General features: G+C 48.1%; 2 protein-coding genes across 2 annotated transcripts; both read left to right on the forward strand.

Moving 5' to 3' along the window:
* The first annotated feature begins 1,047 nt into the window (after positions 1–1,047).
* mrps9 (mitochondrial ribosomal protein S9) lies at positions 1,048–9,348 on the forward strand. Its single transcript, XM_053417527.1, has 11 exons — positions 1,048–1,150; positions 2,024–2,206; positions 4,656–4,718; positions 4,845–4,875; positions 4,955–5,034; positions 7,047–7,132; positions 7,240–7,315; positions 7,407–7,575; positions 7,668–7,776; positions 8,424–8,593; positions 8,978–9,348. The coding sequence occupies exons 1-11, from the start codon at positions 1,061–1,063 to the stop codon at positions 9,067–9,069; spliced, it is 1,149 nt and encodes a 382-aa protein (XP_053273502.1). The 5' UTR covers positions 1,048–1,060; the 3' UTR covers positions 9,070–9,348.
* A 1,058-nt stretch (positions 9,349–10,406) lies between these two features.
* LOC128431257 (SLAIN motif-containing protein 1-like) lies at positions 10,407–16,929 on the forward strand. Its single transcript, XM_053417526.1, has 10 exons — positions 10,407–10,792; positions 11,830–11,966; positions 13,803–13,940; positions 14,027–14,158; positions 14,834–14,974; positions 15,288–15,659; positions 15,816–15,827; positions 16,203–16,352; positions 16,450–16,771; positions 16,854–16,929. The coding sequence occupies exons 1-10, from the start codon at positions 10,407–10,409 to the stop codon at positions 16,927–16,929; spliced, it is 1,866 nt and encodes a 621-aa protein (XP_053273501.1).
* The last annotated feature ends 221 nt before the right edge of the window (positions 16,930–17,150 follow it).

Genomic DNA, 17,150 nt, shown 5'->3' on the forward strand with positions numbered 1-17,150 from the left:
GTGCCCCTTCACTTTGATTAATCTGCCCGTGTTCCTGTTCCAACTCTATCAAAGTAATCTAAGTGAAGACACACTGCATTGATCTGTAAACACAGCAGAGTCCTACACACACACACACACACACACACACACACACACACACACACAGGATGAGAGTCCACAGTTTCTTGAATGAGTTAAAATCAGCAAACACCTTTTAAGAGTGGAAAATGTCACGTGTGTTTATTCTTAAACGTGTGTTTCATATGTGACATGTCAAGTTTCCTATATGAATGATTTAATATCCATATATGTATAATTAAATTATCTTATTTCAGAAATGAAGCAAAATATACGAATGCTGCCATCTTGATTTTCAACTAAATATTTTACAGTTTCTATTTAAATACTTTATAATTGAAAACCAAACTTTTCTGCTGTGTGTACTGCAGTATAGACACAAACAGGAAGTGGCGGTGGACGGTTTGTAATTAACTTAAAGTAAATAAGGTTGTTTCTTCGCGATGCTCAGGATTCGAGGAGCACTCGAACGAAACAGCTTCTGCTGAGCTGCCAAGCAATTTATTTCAGAATAAAAACTGTCAAACGTTCCATAAAAACACTTATATACAAAGTTTTCATTATAGGCTTTAAAAATCAAGCCAATAAACATTGTTGAAGCCAGTAACGTCCACTAAACCACATTTATTTAAATTTTGGGCATGAATACAAATAGTATTTTTAATCAAATAATTAGAAAATGTAAATACTTTATGAATAATTTTAATTGTATGGCTCTGTCATGTATTTCTGAAAAAATACAGATGTTTTATAATATTCTAAACTCCTAAGAAATATTGTTAAAGTAAAAAACTTCTTCTAAAACTTATTTATTTACATTTTGGACATGCAAAGCAAAAGATATTTTCAATAAATCATGAATAATTGTCTTTCTATGGCTTTTTAATCGATTTAAGATGAAATTTAGAGGTTTTATTTTAACATAAACACAAAATTGCACAATGTCACGTGTCTGTGACGACTTCCGCCTGCGGGTACCGTGTCAGAGCTCGGATCAAAGATGGCGCTGTCCTGTGCGCGTACCGTGGGAGCGTTTCTGGGGAAATGTGGAAACTGCGGCTCCACTGTGTCCTCGCAGCTGAGTCGGAAGGTGAATCTGGGTTTTATCGATGAAAAGCAAAAATAAAATAATAGATTTAAAACGACGACGGAGCTGAAACACCCTCGTCCTTGAGCTAGCATCCGGCTGTTAGCCGAAACTAGCTTGGATAATATTAAGAATTAACATCTAGCTACGTCGCAATCTTTGTTATTATAGATTTAAAAAGTGTAATATGTTTAATATAAAGTATTAAACCCTCAACAACAGTTCGGCTTCTGTGTTAATGCTGTTGTTGCTCCGGACACGAAGCTAATTGTGTGTGCTTAATGCTAACAACCCTGGAGCTAACTTTGTGCTTCATGCTAACAACACTGAAGCTAGCTGTCAGTGCTTCATGTTAACAACACTGAAGCTGTGTGTGTTTCATGCTAACAGCACTGAAGCTAACTATCAGTGATACATGCTAAGAACACTGAACTAACTTTTTTGTTTATGCTAATAACACTGGAACTAACTGTGTGTTTCATGCTAACAACACTGAACTAACTTTGTGTGTTTCATGCTAACAACACTGAACTAACTTTGTGTTTCATGCTAAGAACACTGGAACTAACTGTGTGTGGTTCATGCTAACAACACTGAAGCTGTCTGTGCTTCATGCTAACAACACTGAAGCTGTCTGTGCTTCATGCTAACAACACTGAACTAACTTTGTGTGTTTCATGCTAACAACACTGAACCAACTTTGTGTTTCATGCTAACAACACTGAAGCTGTCTGTGCTTCATGCTAACAACACTGAAGCTGTCTGTGTTTCATGCTAACAACACTGAACTAACTTTGTGTTTCATGCTAACAACACTGAAGCTGTCTGTGCTTCATGCTAACACCCCTTCCTCCTCCTCCTCCTCCTCCTCTGCAGATCCCGATCCGACCCCTCAGCTGCAGCTCCCCGCTCCTCAGGAAGAACCTGGCGGCCGCGGGGCCTCAGAAGTTCACCGCCGAGTTCATCGAGAAGCAGGTGGAGGAGTTCAACATCGGGAAGCGTCACCTGGCCAACATGATGGGAGAAGACCCGGAGAACTTCTGCCAGGAGGACGTGGACGTAAGAGCCGCGTGTTAGTGATGCTCCCGCTGGTCTCTGCTGCTCTGATTGGCTGGGAGAGATATTTAATGTCAATGTTTATTTGTGTTAACTGTTGTATCTGAACACTGGGAGCTGCACTGTCCCATTCATCGGTTCAATCCTCAGACGTAGGCAGTGGCAAGAGGATCCACTTTGAGCTGCGTCTGTAGCTTCATGTTTTTACCAGACTCCTGTAAATCAAACAGCAGCTCGAGATCTTCTCACACCTGGTTTGAGTTCTACCTCCAGGTTTGAGACTTCGTTGGTCCTTTGACAATAAGAAGTTTTTATGCTGACGCAGCGTCTAAACAGCATTTTGTGATTTACATAATTCTACCGACTGATTCCACGTAATTCGAGCTCCTCAGCAGTTTTCGTTGACAGACGGGAGAAAGTGTCAAAGTTAGTTTTCACAGCAGCTCAGTGTTTATCCTCTCAACGTGTCGACAAACATTTCACACTGATAAACACAGCTACACACAGGGAGCTGGTACAGTTACACACTTTGCTTGTGTGTGTGTGTCCACGTCCAATTAAACAAGACAAAGACTCAAATCCACAAGAAAATCTGCATTTTAAATATTGATCATCTTTAAAAGTGTTTTGTTTTAACGCTCTGGAAACTGACTTCCTGCAGGAGGTTGTTTTTACATGATAGCGTTTAAATGAATTAACAATAAAATAAAAAAATCTTGGTATATTGAGCAAAATTTCATTAAAAAAAAACACATAATTTCAGCACTTTTATCGTTTATCATTTATTTACTAAAATCACCTTTTAGTTTAGGCTGAACAGATTATAGAGATATTAAGCATCCCCCCTCCCCCCCTCCCCCCCCTCCCCCCGAGCAGCAGCAGGGAGCCGGTGGCACCTCTGGCTAATCCGCTGCGTCAGGGATATTAGCATCACTTGCGTTATTTCAGGTTTTTGGCAATAACTGACTCGTCCCTGCTCCGACCACTTAGCTTGATTTCCCTCGCTCGTTCCCCGGTGTCCCTCACGTGTAATGAAGAGAGCCGTTAGCGCCCGGCTGTGAAAGCCAAAGCGACGGCGAACAGCCCGAACCTGGACGTGTGCAGGGAGAGAGGGAAATGTGGGAGGACTGGTGAGAAGCGTAACGGGGCAGCTGATGAATCCCTCCGCCACGGTTCAGAGTCCAGACTCCTCGGGTGTGACGCTGACGAACGACCGGGGGAAATCAAAGAGAGGCTTTCAGGCGATGAGGGAATTGAACCCTGGATGTTTGCCACAGTCGCACAAAAGACCCACAAATAATAACAACTATATTTTCATACGAGTTATTATCAGCTTCTCTTTGAATCAGTTCTGAATCTGATCATTTAACTTATGAATTAAATCCATTTTTTTTAATTTAACCCTTAAACATAAAGAAGATTTTCAGCTTTTTCTCTTTTTTTAACGTCATTTCAAACGGAACATTTTTGGGTTTGGTGAGAAATTTGAAAACCTTCAAACTGAGCCTTGAGAGCCGACACAGTGAAAGAGCAGGTTCTGACTTTAATAGGATTCCCTGTGTCGATGACATTTGTAACATCGGACTTCCTCCTGCTCGGTTGTACGAGTGTCGCTCCCCCTCTTCCTCTCCTCCGTCACTCTCTCTCTTCCCCTCGGGGAATCACTTCCATCTTTTCCCGAGGCTCGGTGAAGCACAGGTGTGTCTTCATCTGTTCCTCTCGGCCTGTCCTTCCCTTTCTCTCTTTTCTTATCACCCTTTAACTTCTCCTCAATTGTCTTCCTCCCCCTGCCTCTCACACACACACACACACACACAGACACACACAGGTTTATTCAGTCCTTCTCATCCTGCTCTCTGTCGTTTGACAACCTTTAGGCAGCAACCTGCTCGCTCTGTGCAGCACCTCCTGCCTCACTAATTGAACCGACAGAGAGAAGGAAGAAATGACTGAGGAAGAGGAGGAGAGGAGCGATGGTGGGATGGAGGAAGGAGAGAGATGAACAGACTGTCTTGATGAGTGTGGCGGGGCCAGCACACTTCCTGTCTCCCTCTCCTCTCTCACACACACACACATTGCAGTGCCATCTGTAGCCCTGCTAATAACACACACACACACACACTCAAGGAGCAGAGATGAACTCGCTCTGAACTGTTGGACGTCCACTTCGTCCTCTGCTCACTGTCAACAAAGCCAGAAACTTGTGCCTTTTTTCTGCTTGTTATCTCCTCCAACTTCACAGCAACACACACACACACACGCTCACTATCACACACTCTCACGAACACACACATCACACTCGCCTTTCCTTGAACTCGCGAGCAGCAGCTTGTTGTGTCGTCTTCTGTCGCTCTCGCCCGTAGTTGTGACCTCTGTTGTCTCGATGTGTCATCTCTCAAACGGCCTTTTCTTCTTCTTCTTCTTCTTCATGTGTTTCCTCTCTCGCCCACAGAGGAGCATCGCCTACCTCTTCCCCTCGGGCCTGTTTGAGAAGAAGGCTCAGCCCCTCATGAAGGTACGATGGTTCTTAATCAAATAATCACAGCTTGTTGTCTACGCTCATATTTACCTGCTGATATGAAACAACATATTATAAATAACTTCAGGTTTGATTCTTCACTCTGACTCTTTTATTTTCCAGCATCCAGATGAGATCTTTCCGAGGCAGAGAGGTAAGTACCGTGTGTATTAGTCGTAGTAGTAAGTGAGTACATGTTGTGTAGAAGTACTCAGCTGCTCCTGTGTTTACAGCCATGCAGTGGGGAGCAGACGGTCGGCCGTTCCACTTCCTGTTCTACACCGGGAAACAGTCGTACTACTCCCTGATGCATGTGAGTACTGCAGGTGTGAGGTGGAGGTAAATCTTCATCCTGCTCCTCACCTCCTCACCTCCTCTTCTCTCCTGCCTCCTGCACCCGAGGGTCATTTCTGATTCAGAGGAGAGAGTTGAGAGAAGATAGCAAGGCCCAAGAGGCTGGATGAAGCCAGGGGTGTGAGAGGTGGGAGATTAGAGGAAGAGGAGGAGGAGGATTCAGGTGATGAAGGGGTCAGAGGTCGTGAGGGGAGAAGTTTATTCTCACTCTTTTTCAAGTCAACTCAGAAGAACTTGTTTACATTTTCTTTATTACTTCGATCAAACTTTTATTTCAGAGTTTATTTCCTCAGACTCTTTCTTCTCTGTGACTTGAAATCGTTAAAAAGTGAGAAATCAGTTCATAAATATAAATGAGCAAAATAAAAAAATTGGGGACACATTAAAAAAAACATGTTTGAGGAGTGACACGTCTTTGTCCCGCGACCGGGAGCAGCTCCTCCACAGGGATCTGGAGTAAGAGGGGTGGGGGGGCTGAGGAGGAGGAGGCCACTCCCTTCACACTGCTCGCCACCCCTGAGTGGCCCTCTTCCTCCCTCTTGCTCCCTCTTCCTCCCTCTTGCTCCCTCTTGCTCCCTCTTCCTCCCTCTTTCTCCCTCTTCCTCCCTCTTCCTCCCTCTTCTTCCCTCTTCTTCCCTCTTCTCACTCAGCTCTTTGCTTCCTGGTTCACAGACGTGTCAAAGATAAGAGCCGAAGCACAAAGACCTGAAAATTAGACCGAGCACACACACACACACACACACACACACACACACACACACACACACACACACACTCTGTTCCCTGCAGCCTCACTCTGCACCCCCTGCTGCTGGTATAAATGGGGATGTCAGCCATGTCTGCTCGATCCTCCCCGTCTTGTGTCGATCTCATCTTGTAACTCTCTCTCTCTCACGTCAGGAGCGTGGCCAGCAGGGGGCAGTGGTGTGTGAACCAGGCTCGCCGGTCGGCTGCCCTCGGGTTCAGCCGGCGTCGGCACATTAACCTGCTCGCTGCTCCACTGAGCCCTTTATGTACACGACCGCGGGGGAACCTGCACACGACACCCCCTTCACTCTCACTTCCTGTGCAGAGGAATCAAACACACACACACTCCTAGACGTTGATGCATTTTCAATCCTTCAAATTAAAATTTCCCCGCCGCTCTGAGTCGGCCGTGCGTGTAGAGAGAGCCGCTCTAGCTTCTGTCTCGGTAGCAGCCTCGACTTAACCGCACCCAGACACCGGCCCTCGCCTCCTCACGCAGCCGATCCATGAGAATTATTCATCATCATTGTCGGACCCAGTGTTTGCAAACGTGTAACTGACGCTTCTTATCCGAGGCCGCGTCCGACTCCTCCAACTCCTCCCTTCTGTTATTTTCCAGATTTTCTATTACATTTTTTTTTTTTTTGCAGAGAAAATTGGTTTTTGCTCGATGTTTGCTTTTTTCTTTGCCCACCCCCCCCCCTCACACACCCCCACCCCCTGCTGCTGCCGTACCCCTGTGTCGCTGGTCGGAGTGGCAGCGGATTAGCCACACTCTATCAAGAGGGAATTAAACAAACATCTGGTGAATAATTGACGGGGAAATGAGTTCTCACCCAGGCGCGGGGCGGCTGAGGTGAGGGGGGGGTTGTGTGTGTGGGGGGGGTGCGCCTCTGGGACGTGAGCGGCATGCTCGGCTCGTTCACTGAGCTCAGATCTGAGACGCCTCTGATTGATTCGGTTAGAAACAGCAGAAAATGTTCAGAGTTAGTTTTTTTTCAGTGAGTTTGGATCTAATGAAATGTGAAGAGAAGAGAATCAGCCTGAAATGATACGAGACAAAGAAACGTCTCAGTGGGAGAAGCTGGAGACGTTTGGAATTAGAAACGTCTTCGTGTGGAGTTCAGGGGACGTTGCTGCACTGAAGCTCCGCCTCTTTAAAGCTTAAAGTCCTCAAACCTTTAAGGATCATTAAAGTTATTGTTGTTTATCTTGTTTCTTCAGGAAACGTACGAAAAAATCCAGAACTTAGAGAAACACCAAGATCGTCTGAGAGCGAAGGGACTTTTCTCCCAGGACACGAAGAAGATGTAAGATTCTGATCATCAGCTTTTGTTCTATCTGTGTTTCATGTGAAGAAGAAATTATCTTTTATTCTATATTAAGTTTATTTAAACTCTGTGTTTGTCGGGCTCAGCTCTTTAGGAACCAGCCGCTGGCTCACGAAGGACGAGGTGGACGTTCTGCTGGTGGAAACCATCTCCGCTCACGATGTAAGAGACAACGTCCCCCCCCCCCCCCCCCCCCCTCTGTCCCCCACTCCTCGTCTTCATCCTCTTTATCTAACCACGTCCTCCTCTTCAGTACAACCGCTTCATCCAGCTGATGGAGCGGCTGCTGTCCATCCCTTACTGCGCCGGGGAGGAGGAGTTCGTCCTGCGGTACCGCCGGCAGCTGGAGGCCCAGTCCAGGAAGCAGATGGTGCCGGTGCTGGAGAGGGACGACCGCGGCGTGGCGTTCAGCACGGCAGAGGGTACACACACTTTATAGGATTGTTTGAATGGTGCATGTGAAGTTTACCATGAACATATGAGTAACTTTGTGTGTTTGTGTGTGTGTCCTCAGGACGCAGGAAGACGTCCACCTCCTCAGTCGTCCTCCGAGACTCCGGCTCCGGACGCGTCACCGTCAACGGGCGAGATTACCTCGACTTCTTCTCCGTGCTGCAGGACAGGTGAGAGAGAGAGAGAGAGAGAGAGTGTGTGAGAGAGACAGACACACAAACCTTTTCCCTTAAAAATGCACAACGCGCTCCACTCCCCCCACCCCCCACCCCCCCCGCCCCCGAAACATTAAAAAGCAGCTTTTTCACTCTTCACAGCATCGCCTGGTTTTTCTTATTTATCTCTTTGTAGTAAGTTAATTACACAGTTGAGTGATTGTGTGTGTGTCTGTGTGTAAGTGTGTGTCTGTGTGTGAGAGTGTGTCCGGAGCTGGTGTTGTCACGCAGTGTGAGGACGGGCTGTAATTGGAGCAGAGAGATCACAATTGACTTTGTCAGCAGCCAACGGCCATTCAGCCTGAGACGCCATCCAGAACACAGACACACACACACACACACACACACACACACACACACACACACACACACTCACGCACGGCCTTATCCTTTTCCTGCTGAGTCAGACGTTGCTCAGTAATGTGCGGAGGTGAGATTGTTAGAGAAGCTTTGCCGGATCCTCGTCCGAGCACTCGTCCAATCAGACGCTGTTGATATCTGTTGAGTGACACACACTCCTGCTCCGCCCGCTCAACCACCTTCTTTCTCCCGGCGCTTTATCTCCCGGTCATTTTCTCCTTCCCTCACCTCGCCGCCTCCAGGGAGCAGCTGATGTTCCCGCTCCAGTTCACGGGCATGCTGGGACGCTACGACCTGGAGTGCACCGTGAGCGGCGGCGGCAGGTCCGGCCAGGCGGGGGCGCTGCGGCTCGCCGTGTCCCGGGCTCTGCTCAGCTTCCTGTCCGAGGGCGACGTGGAGACCATGAGACAAGGTGGAGCTTCACGTTTATATTTAACATTTGAAACACATCTCAGATCAGTTATGTTAATTTTAATGTAACGTGTAAAAAAGATTAGTGACTGTGAATAGAGAGAATGTTTCCTCTTTCATTCCCACTCCTCCTCCTTTCTTCTTCTTCTCCTTCCTCCCTCTTCTTTCTTCCTTTTGAATTTATTTTTATTTTTATCTTGTTCTCCTTTATTCGTCCCTTCTCCTCATTCGTTTTACTTCTTCTCCTCCTCCTTCCACCTCCTCCTTTCTTCTCACTCTTCTCCTTCCTCTTCCTCCTGAAATGATCTCAAGAGGCTGAATTATATCTAATAAATAATAATCCTCTCTTCTCCCTCCCTCCCTCCCTCCCTCCTCCTGTTTCCAGCCGGCCTGCTGACCCCTGACCCCAGGGTGAGGGAGAGGAAGAAGCCGGGACAGGAGGGAGCGAGAAAGAAATTCACCTGGAAGAAACGCTGAGGAAGAGGAGGAGGAGGAAGATTGAACTTGAACTCTTATAAGAACCATTCCCTCTGACGTCTGGTGTTAACGTGACCTTGTGTGAACTCTTAAGTTTTTTATTTAACCTCCTGAAACGACCACGAGCAGAACGTCCTCACGCTGCCGCCATGTTTGAGATGCAGCCGTCACCCAGCTGGCTGCAGTGTGCTCCTTCAGCCACCAGATGGCAGCATTTGTCAAGGAATGAAGAAGCTGGAGGAGTAAATGAATCAATAAATTAAGTTTTTCATATAAAAACATGTTTTTTCTTTGTGTGTTGTTTGTAAATATTAAATATTCAGAATGTGATTTTATTTACACTTCCTGTTGTATTTTAGATCAACTTTCTTGATGATTATAGAATTTTAGGCTCAATCATTGCATGAATGTTTATGTTAATCGCAGAGGAATCAAGAGATTTAACATCAGTTCTTTTAATGTTCAGTTTTCTAACAAAGGGTCAGAAATGTTATTCCCTGTATTCCTCTCTTTTGCCTACATTGCCCACAATGCATCACAGGCCATATTAGTTCAAATCTGATCTTGGTCCCTTGGCATCATTTTTAATAATTGACTAATCAATTCAGCAAAAAACTACATGAATTCTGTTTCCAGCTTCTCACATGTGAATGTTTTAGTTTATTAAGTTTTCAATGATTCTGAACTGAAACTTAAACAAGTTAATTTGAATCTTTTAATAATTTATTCACTGAGTAACCAAAACAACACTGGAAACACCAATGAGCCTCAGGATGGAGGAGTGTTGCAGTTTAAACTTTATTTCAGACAAGTTTTTATAATAAATAGTTTAAAACCTGGGAAGGAATCTTGGATTGTTGTTTTTCCTGCTAATTATTGAGCCTCGAATACAACTTATTGTTTTAGAAAATGAGACCAGATCTGAAAAGTGATTTAATTGTAATAAACTTTAAAAAACCTGTAAGAATTCAGATTTACTATTAGTTGCAATGACCGGTTTTAGCCACTAGGTGTCTCCAGAGCACCACACACAGCCCAGGTGAGTCTCACCTGCTGCTCCGCTCATCGATATCAGTGATCGATTGTTGTGACTGATCCTGAATCATCGATGTGATCATTGATCTCCTCATCCATCAGTTGCAGCTGTAATCAATGTGCGGGGCTGGGACACGTGTGCGTGATGTGCGGTGCAGGGGGGCGGAGTCTGCGGCTTTACACCGGCTGACGGTGCACGCTCAGCGGATCATTCCTGACTCCTCCGCCGCTGATCACCTGCTACACGCCGAGGAGAAGCGGCTGCAGCCCGGACACAACGCTCCGAGCTGCCGGTGTTCGTGATGGAGGTGCTGCCGGCCGCGGGGCTGCCGGAGCTGGACTGCAACAGCAACTGTCTGCCGCCGGAGCTGGAGGTGAAGAAGCTGCAGCAGCTGGTCCGGAGGCTGGAGCTGCAGAACGAGCAGCTGCGGGCGAGCGGCTGCTCCGCCGGGCCGACCCCGGGCTTCGGGCTCGGGAGCCCCGGTGCGTACCGCCTGCACGGCCCGCTGCTCGCCCTGCGGTGCCTCTCGCCCCCGGAGGAGCCTTTCGACTACTTCCAGTCGCACGGAGCCGGGGACGGAGCCTCCGAACCGGGGGAGGACGAAGCGGAGCCGTCGGTGCTGGACGAGCTGGAGCTGCTGGACCTGGAGGTTCTGTGCTGCTCGGAGGAGGAGGAGGAGGAGACGTGGTGAGTGTTCGAGCCCCAACCTGTTGTTCCTGCAGGACGGTGGTGCTGCACGCTCCTGCTGCACATCTGCACCACACACACACACATCTGGAGGACAATGAGGAAGATGTTTTCAGGCCTGAACCAAAGTGTGTGTCTGTGTGTGTGTCTGTATGTGTGTACGTGTGTGTCAGGCTGATACAGGCCTCAGTTTCTTCTATATACTCTCATATACTCTCTTTATTCTCTGTGCAGATGTTACAACACATCTGGCTGCTGGTGATTCTGTCAGATTTAGATTCAGATTATTATCATAAATCAATTTAGCTGTGATAGGGGGGGGGGGTGTATGATCCGGGGCCATTAAGAGGCCACAGTTAAAACAGAGGGGCCAATTATAAGTCCAACAGTCTTTCCTTTGTTTACTGTCGACTCTCCAGCTCTGAGGAAAACAACACAAACTCTCATATTTGTTGTTCTGGTCTTGAAGTTCTTCAACTTGAACTATTCTACATTTCCAGATCTATCAACCTTCAGTCTAACGTTTAATAAACCACGGATTTCACCTATAAACTCATGAGCAGATTCTGCGTCTTCATCTTTTATTTGCAGGTTTGTGTCCAGTTGTCACACGTCTCCCCCTGAGTGCAGGAGTGTGAGTTGTGTGTTTGTCATCTCACCTGATGTCAGGGAAGCTTTTCATCTATAATTCAGCTGCTCCACGTTCCTGCAGAGTAAAAAACAGGAGGAGGATGAAGAGGAAGAGGATGATGAGGAGGAGTTCTGTCAGAATAATCTGATGCACTTCATCTGAGCAGAGCCGCTCCTCTTCCTCATCCCCTCCAGCCTGAGAGAGATTCATGTCATCTTCCTCTGGGTTTAATGCTCTGTTTGCTGGAAACTCTTCAGCTTCACTGGGAAGTTCTGTACAAACATTCCTGCTCCATCGAGGAGAAATTCACAAAAAGCCTTCTCCTCCTCCTCTGTCGTTCATCTGGTCACGAAGCTGCTGCAGCATCAGAATCAGACGTTCTAACAGTCGGACTTCCTCCCTGCAGGTTGTACGAGTCGCCGAAGGCCGTGGAGCCCGGAGTCGACTCCCTCTCTCCTCTGCAGTGGAGCCGTCACGTTCTGGACCGACCCAAGACCGAGGTGGAGGCCGCCCGGCGATCACTGTCACTGCGACTGGAGCAAGGTACGAGCTCAGTGTGAGATGATACAGTCACCTCAGACTCTTCAGGTTCAGATTGTTCCTGTGACCTGGTCTCAGATCAGAGCTGCTGGGAGATGTTCTAACTTAGAACTCCGACATGTTTCCAGGGGGCTGCGGGAAAAGTTGTGGGAACATCTGGAGTATCTGACATGTGTGTTCTCACATTCAGCTCAAGTTCATGTCTGGAAACAGCTCCAGAGATTTGTTTCCCTCGTCGGATCGACTTCCTCTCAACAATGTGACTAACGAGGATGAGCAGGACGTTAATCTGACCTCGGAGCTCTGAGCCGATCAGGTGGAGGTCAGCTGACCTGCGGCTGCTGCCATTAATTACACAAAACATCTCCAAGCAGCAGGAAGCAGAGACTCGGAGCCGCTGCAGAATCCAGACGAGAGGAAATCGATGTTGTGTCTCTTCAGTGTTTTCACGGTTTCTTCATGAGCCTGAATCGATGGTTTAAAAATAGGTTTCTTGGGATGTCGCAAGATTATTGACAACACAACGTGGAAAAGAGGCGATCAGGGTTATTGATCCAGACGTCAACACACCTCTGTAGACTGTGTGTGTGTGTGTGTGTGTGTGTGTGTGTGTGTGTGTGTGTGTGTGTGTGTGTGTGTGTGTGTGTGTGTGTGTGTGTGTGTGTGTGTGTGTGTGTGTGTGTGTGTGTGTGTGTGTGTGTGTGTGTGTGTGTGTGTGTGTGTGTGTGTGTGTTGAGGCCTTTGCATGAATGGAGGCGTTGGCTCCCACGGCCTCAGCTTAACACCCTGAAGCCTTTAATGAGCTGGACTCGCGTGTGTGTGTGTGTGTGTGTATGTGTGTTTCAGGTGTTCAGAGGGAATGAGTTTCTGTGTGAGTTTTGTAACTGATTGTTGTCTCATGAGTTGAAAGCAGAATCAGTGTGAAACCCACAGTTGGTAGTTTTCCACTCCACTTCTTCCTCCTGATCTTCACTCGTGACTCTGAAGCTCCTTCGTCTCCGTCGCACTCGACAAAGATCTGAAATGTGATTAATGGTGAGATTCCAGATCCACTGGTCCGAAGCTGCACCAGTAGAGTGAAGGAGCTGCAGACTGGGTCGGGCTCTGCTGGTATCTGGGTCACAGCCGTCGACCTTTGACCTCTGAATGGGCTCCAGCTGTCCGGCTCATCACCCGGAACTTCGCATCATCACGTAAAGCTGCAGAGGACTCCTCCCACCAGCTTGGCAGGCCGCCTCCTCCTCCCCCCCCCCCCCCCCCCCGTCTCCTCCGCCCGAGGTTCAGTACAGAGAGGATGGAGAGCTGTTGCCAGGGAAACGACTTACATGAAAGGAAGGCACCCCCCCCCCCCTTCATAGCTTAGTGTCTTTTTATTCACATCGACAGGTATCGAGAGAAACCCTCCTCCTACACACACACAGACACACACACAGTTTAATATGAAAAGCACAACGCTGCACATCTGTATTCATCCTTGTTTCCTGGTTTTCATCACATCAAAGTTTCTGCTCTGCTTCTATGAATAGAAACCGAGTTGTGCACATGAGTGTGTGTGTCTGTTTGTGTGTGTGTGAGTACAGCTGCCGTGTGTGAGCGACTCTGTTGTGTTGAAAACGTCTTTGTCCTCGGTGCTGAAACGAGATGAATAGAGCAGTTAGTGACAGACACAGAGGTGGTGAGGTAACTGTGTGTGTGTCTGTGTACACATTGTGTGGATGTGTGTGTTACATCTTTGGCATCTTTGTTGTTTTTTCGAGTGTCAGCTGAAGCTTCGTCGCCATGTTTAATATTTATTTAATTATAGTATTTTAATATGAACTCCTCTTATCCCCTCGTCAGTCTCTAGGTGGCGTAGCAGCTTGTCCAGCCCCTCCCACTCCTCCCCAGGCCCCGCCCTCAGTCGGGTGGCCGGCGTGTCTCCCATCAGAGCCCCCCCCTGCTCCACGCCCCTGTCGTCTGACCGCCACGGTAACCACGCATCTCTAACACCAGAGAATATTAAGTTTATAATAATTAAATATAAGTATGTTGTTTATGATCCAAAGTGCCTCCTCCCTCCTCCCTCTCCTCCTCAGCTCCCTCCCTCTCCTCCCCGCTCCACCATGTTCTCCATCGGACGTTCAGTCCCGTGGGGAAGGAGTTCTCCCCCCTCGCCGAGCGAGCCCCCACCTTCCTCCCCCACCTGGCAAATTCAAGTAAGATGCGGGTTCCTCACATATTAATATAAACCATGTGACGGATTCATGTGAATTATTAGTGATGGAAACAAGGACACAGAGCCAGACTCATCAGGGAGAGAGGGAGGGAGGGAGAGAGAGAGAGCCTCAGGGGTCATTGGTGGATTTTAGCCTCAGGTTTATTTCCATAACACAATTCCCACAATTCTCTCTGCTTGATTCTTTGTACAAACTTTCACGTGTATAAATTAATCACCGATAGGATATTATTTAGAAACACTTTTGTTACCATAACTCAAACAGACTCTATAGCTTTTTCTAGTTTTTATATATTTAAATAGATAACTCCAGACGTCAGTGTTTATAGATTTAAGACCCGGGGACTTGAAGTGAAGAAACACGTTTGTGACTCTTGTGTTAGTTGAGGTCCAAAGAAAAGACTTGAGACCGAAGAGAAGCTTTAGACGTGAGACAGACGTCATTAGAATCATACGACTGATGGAGGATTATTTTATTTGAGATCTGAGGCGGATCAGGAAGTGAGGAGCGGCTGGAGAAACCTCTCCGTTAATATCTCTGCTGCTTAATGAGCTTAATAGTTCTCACCCTCCGTCAGTCTGAATCCTCCATCGTGACGTAGAAGTCAGGGAACATGAGTCCAACAGTTTCCTTTGTGTCTCTTTTACACTGAAGTCCTGAGACGCTCGGTCCTCAGTCCCCAGTCGTCCATGGACAGTGACCTCGGGGCCTCGGAGGACGAGTCCCTCACGCTGCACGGATACAAACTGCACGACCTCACCGACGTGCAGGTCATGGCCCGGCTGCAGGAGGAGAGTGAGTCTCAACAGAAGTACACAACTTTCTGTTCTGTAGACTGAGTTTTGTGATACACACACACACATAAAGAAGTGTTTAATGTTGTGTTGTTACTGTCGGTGTGTGTCTGTCACTTCTTCTCACCTTATGTCTTTATTGTGTCCCTGCTTCTTTCTAATGTTTTAACATTTGGCTCCAGATCTCAGAGCTCATCGCTACTTCAGCTTCATTAACCCCAGGAGGTGATAAAGTGTGTGTGTGTGTGTGTGTGTGTCCTGTGTGTGTGTCCTGTGTGTGTTGCACGCCGCCCCCTCACATCTCACCCCCGCAGGTCTAAGGCAGGACTACGCCAGCACATCGTCCACCCTCGCCAGCCGCCGCAGCCAGAGCTTCACCTTCCAGCTCAGCCAGCTCAGCGCCGGCCGCGACCTGGAGGAGGAAGACGAGGAGGACGACGAAGACTACGGCCTCCTGCCCCCCCCGCAGGCGCGCCTCACCCGCCTGCCGCACTCCCACACCTTCTCCAGCATGCGAGACTGGCGAAGAAGCACCACGTCCCTGTCCACCCCCCCCTCCACGCCCTCCACGCCGCCGCTCCCTTCCGCCGGGTTCGCCTTCCAGCCACTGGTCCCGTCCCAGCTCCAGGGACTGGGAGCCGGCAGCTTCTGCACCCCCGAGCCTCTGGGCTTCCGATCAGGATCAGGTAGGTTCCGTCTCACCAGCTGATCCAGAAGAAAATCGACCAATCAGGTCGTGACTGTGATCAGAACTAATGACTCATCTCTCTTTCTATGTTTACGTTGTGTATTTGTGCATTTGTGTGCGTTGTTGTTGGGACACACTTCATCGTGGTGTCCAGGAGAATTTGAGAGTAAGTCAACACAGTTTTTCTGCTCAAAATGAAGTTCAATTTAATCTTAATAAGCATTAAATTATTATTATTGAATATTAACCAATAAATAACAATAGATTGATTGTTTTAAATTTACGTTCTGCTCTTTAACGGAGCGTCTCCGCCCTGGACTGACCCACACTGATGCTCTAACCTCTTAATAACTCTAAGCCGGTTGTACAACTGGACTTAAGGCGCTCAGACTGGTGTGTTTCCGCTCTGAGACCAGGGCGAGGGAGGGTTTGATGGGATTAGTGGGAGTGACGGTGAAGATCAGCGCGGCTTCTTTAAAACCAAACTTTAACTAAGTATTTATTATCCATCTTTAACCTCCTTGTTTCTGTGCCTGTGAAGATAAACTGCGGAGGAGCATGCCTAACCTTGTCCGAGCTCCCAGCATGCCGAGTGTGCCCATTCCGACCAATCCCAGTGCTTCCCCGTGTTTGCTTCGTAACAGCCTGAGCTTTGATTCGTCGAGCGGTCTGGCTCGCCTGCAGTCCTCCAGTAAGACGCCATTTCTCTTTTTGCCTTTTTAGAAATTTAAATTAAACTTTATTGAGCAGTTCTCTAACTCGTTAACCCCCCCCCCCTCTCCCTGCAGTCCCCTCCCCTGGCCCACTTCAACACAGGGTCCAGAGCGTGGGGAACTTCCTCTCGCTGTCCCGGCAGCCGCTGAAGGCCACGGCCTACGTCAGCCCCACCATCAAGGGCTCGGCCTCCACCGGCCTCCAGCCTCTGAGCGGCAGCGGGGGGAGTAACAGCTGGAGTAACAGCGGGATCCCTCTGTTCAGCAAATCGGCCGCCGGAGGGGGGACGCCCACCTCCACGCCGGGAACTCCCCGCAGCAGCCTGCCCCGCCCCGCCTCCTTTGTGGGCGCCACCAGTTCCACTCCCCGCAGCAAGGTGGCGCTACCAGCACGAAGGTAAACAGTTCGTTCTTTAGGGTTTTGATTTTAAAGGTTTTATAAACAGTTTGTGATTGTGACCCTTGTCGTTGCCCCTCAGTTTACTGACGCCTCCAAGGAGCTTGTCCACCTTCAGTGCTCTACGTGACGGCACCTGGAGAGACGGCTGCTACTGACTGATGAGCCGGTGCAGTGGCGCCCCCTGCTGGCTGGGGTAACTCGCCACACCTCAACATCGTTTTCCATTTCCACACTGACTGGGTTTGACCAAAAAGTTTTTAAAAAATGACCTTAAACCTGAGCTCCTGCATAGAAGAGATCAATCCCGAGGGTCACGTGACCCGATCTGTTTCCCCGTCCATTCGATTCTATGCAGACGTTCTCCGGTGAAGACGGG

This window comes from Pleuronectes platessa, chromosome 24, assembly GCF_947347685.1.
Source record: "Pleuronectes platessa chromosome 24, fPlePla1.1, whole genome shotgun sequence".
Lineage (NCBI taxonomy): Eukaryota > Metazoa > Chordata > Actinopteri > Pleuronectiformes > Pleuronectidae > Pleuronectes > Pleuronectes platessa.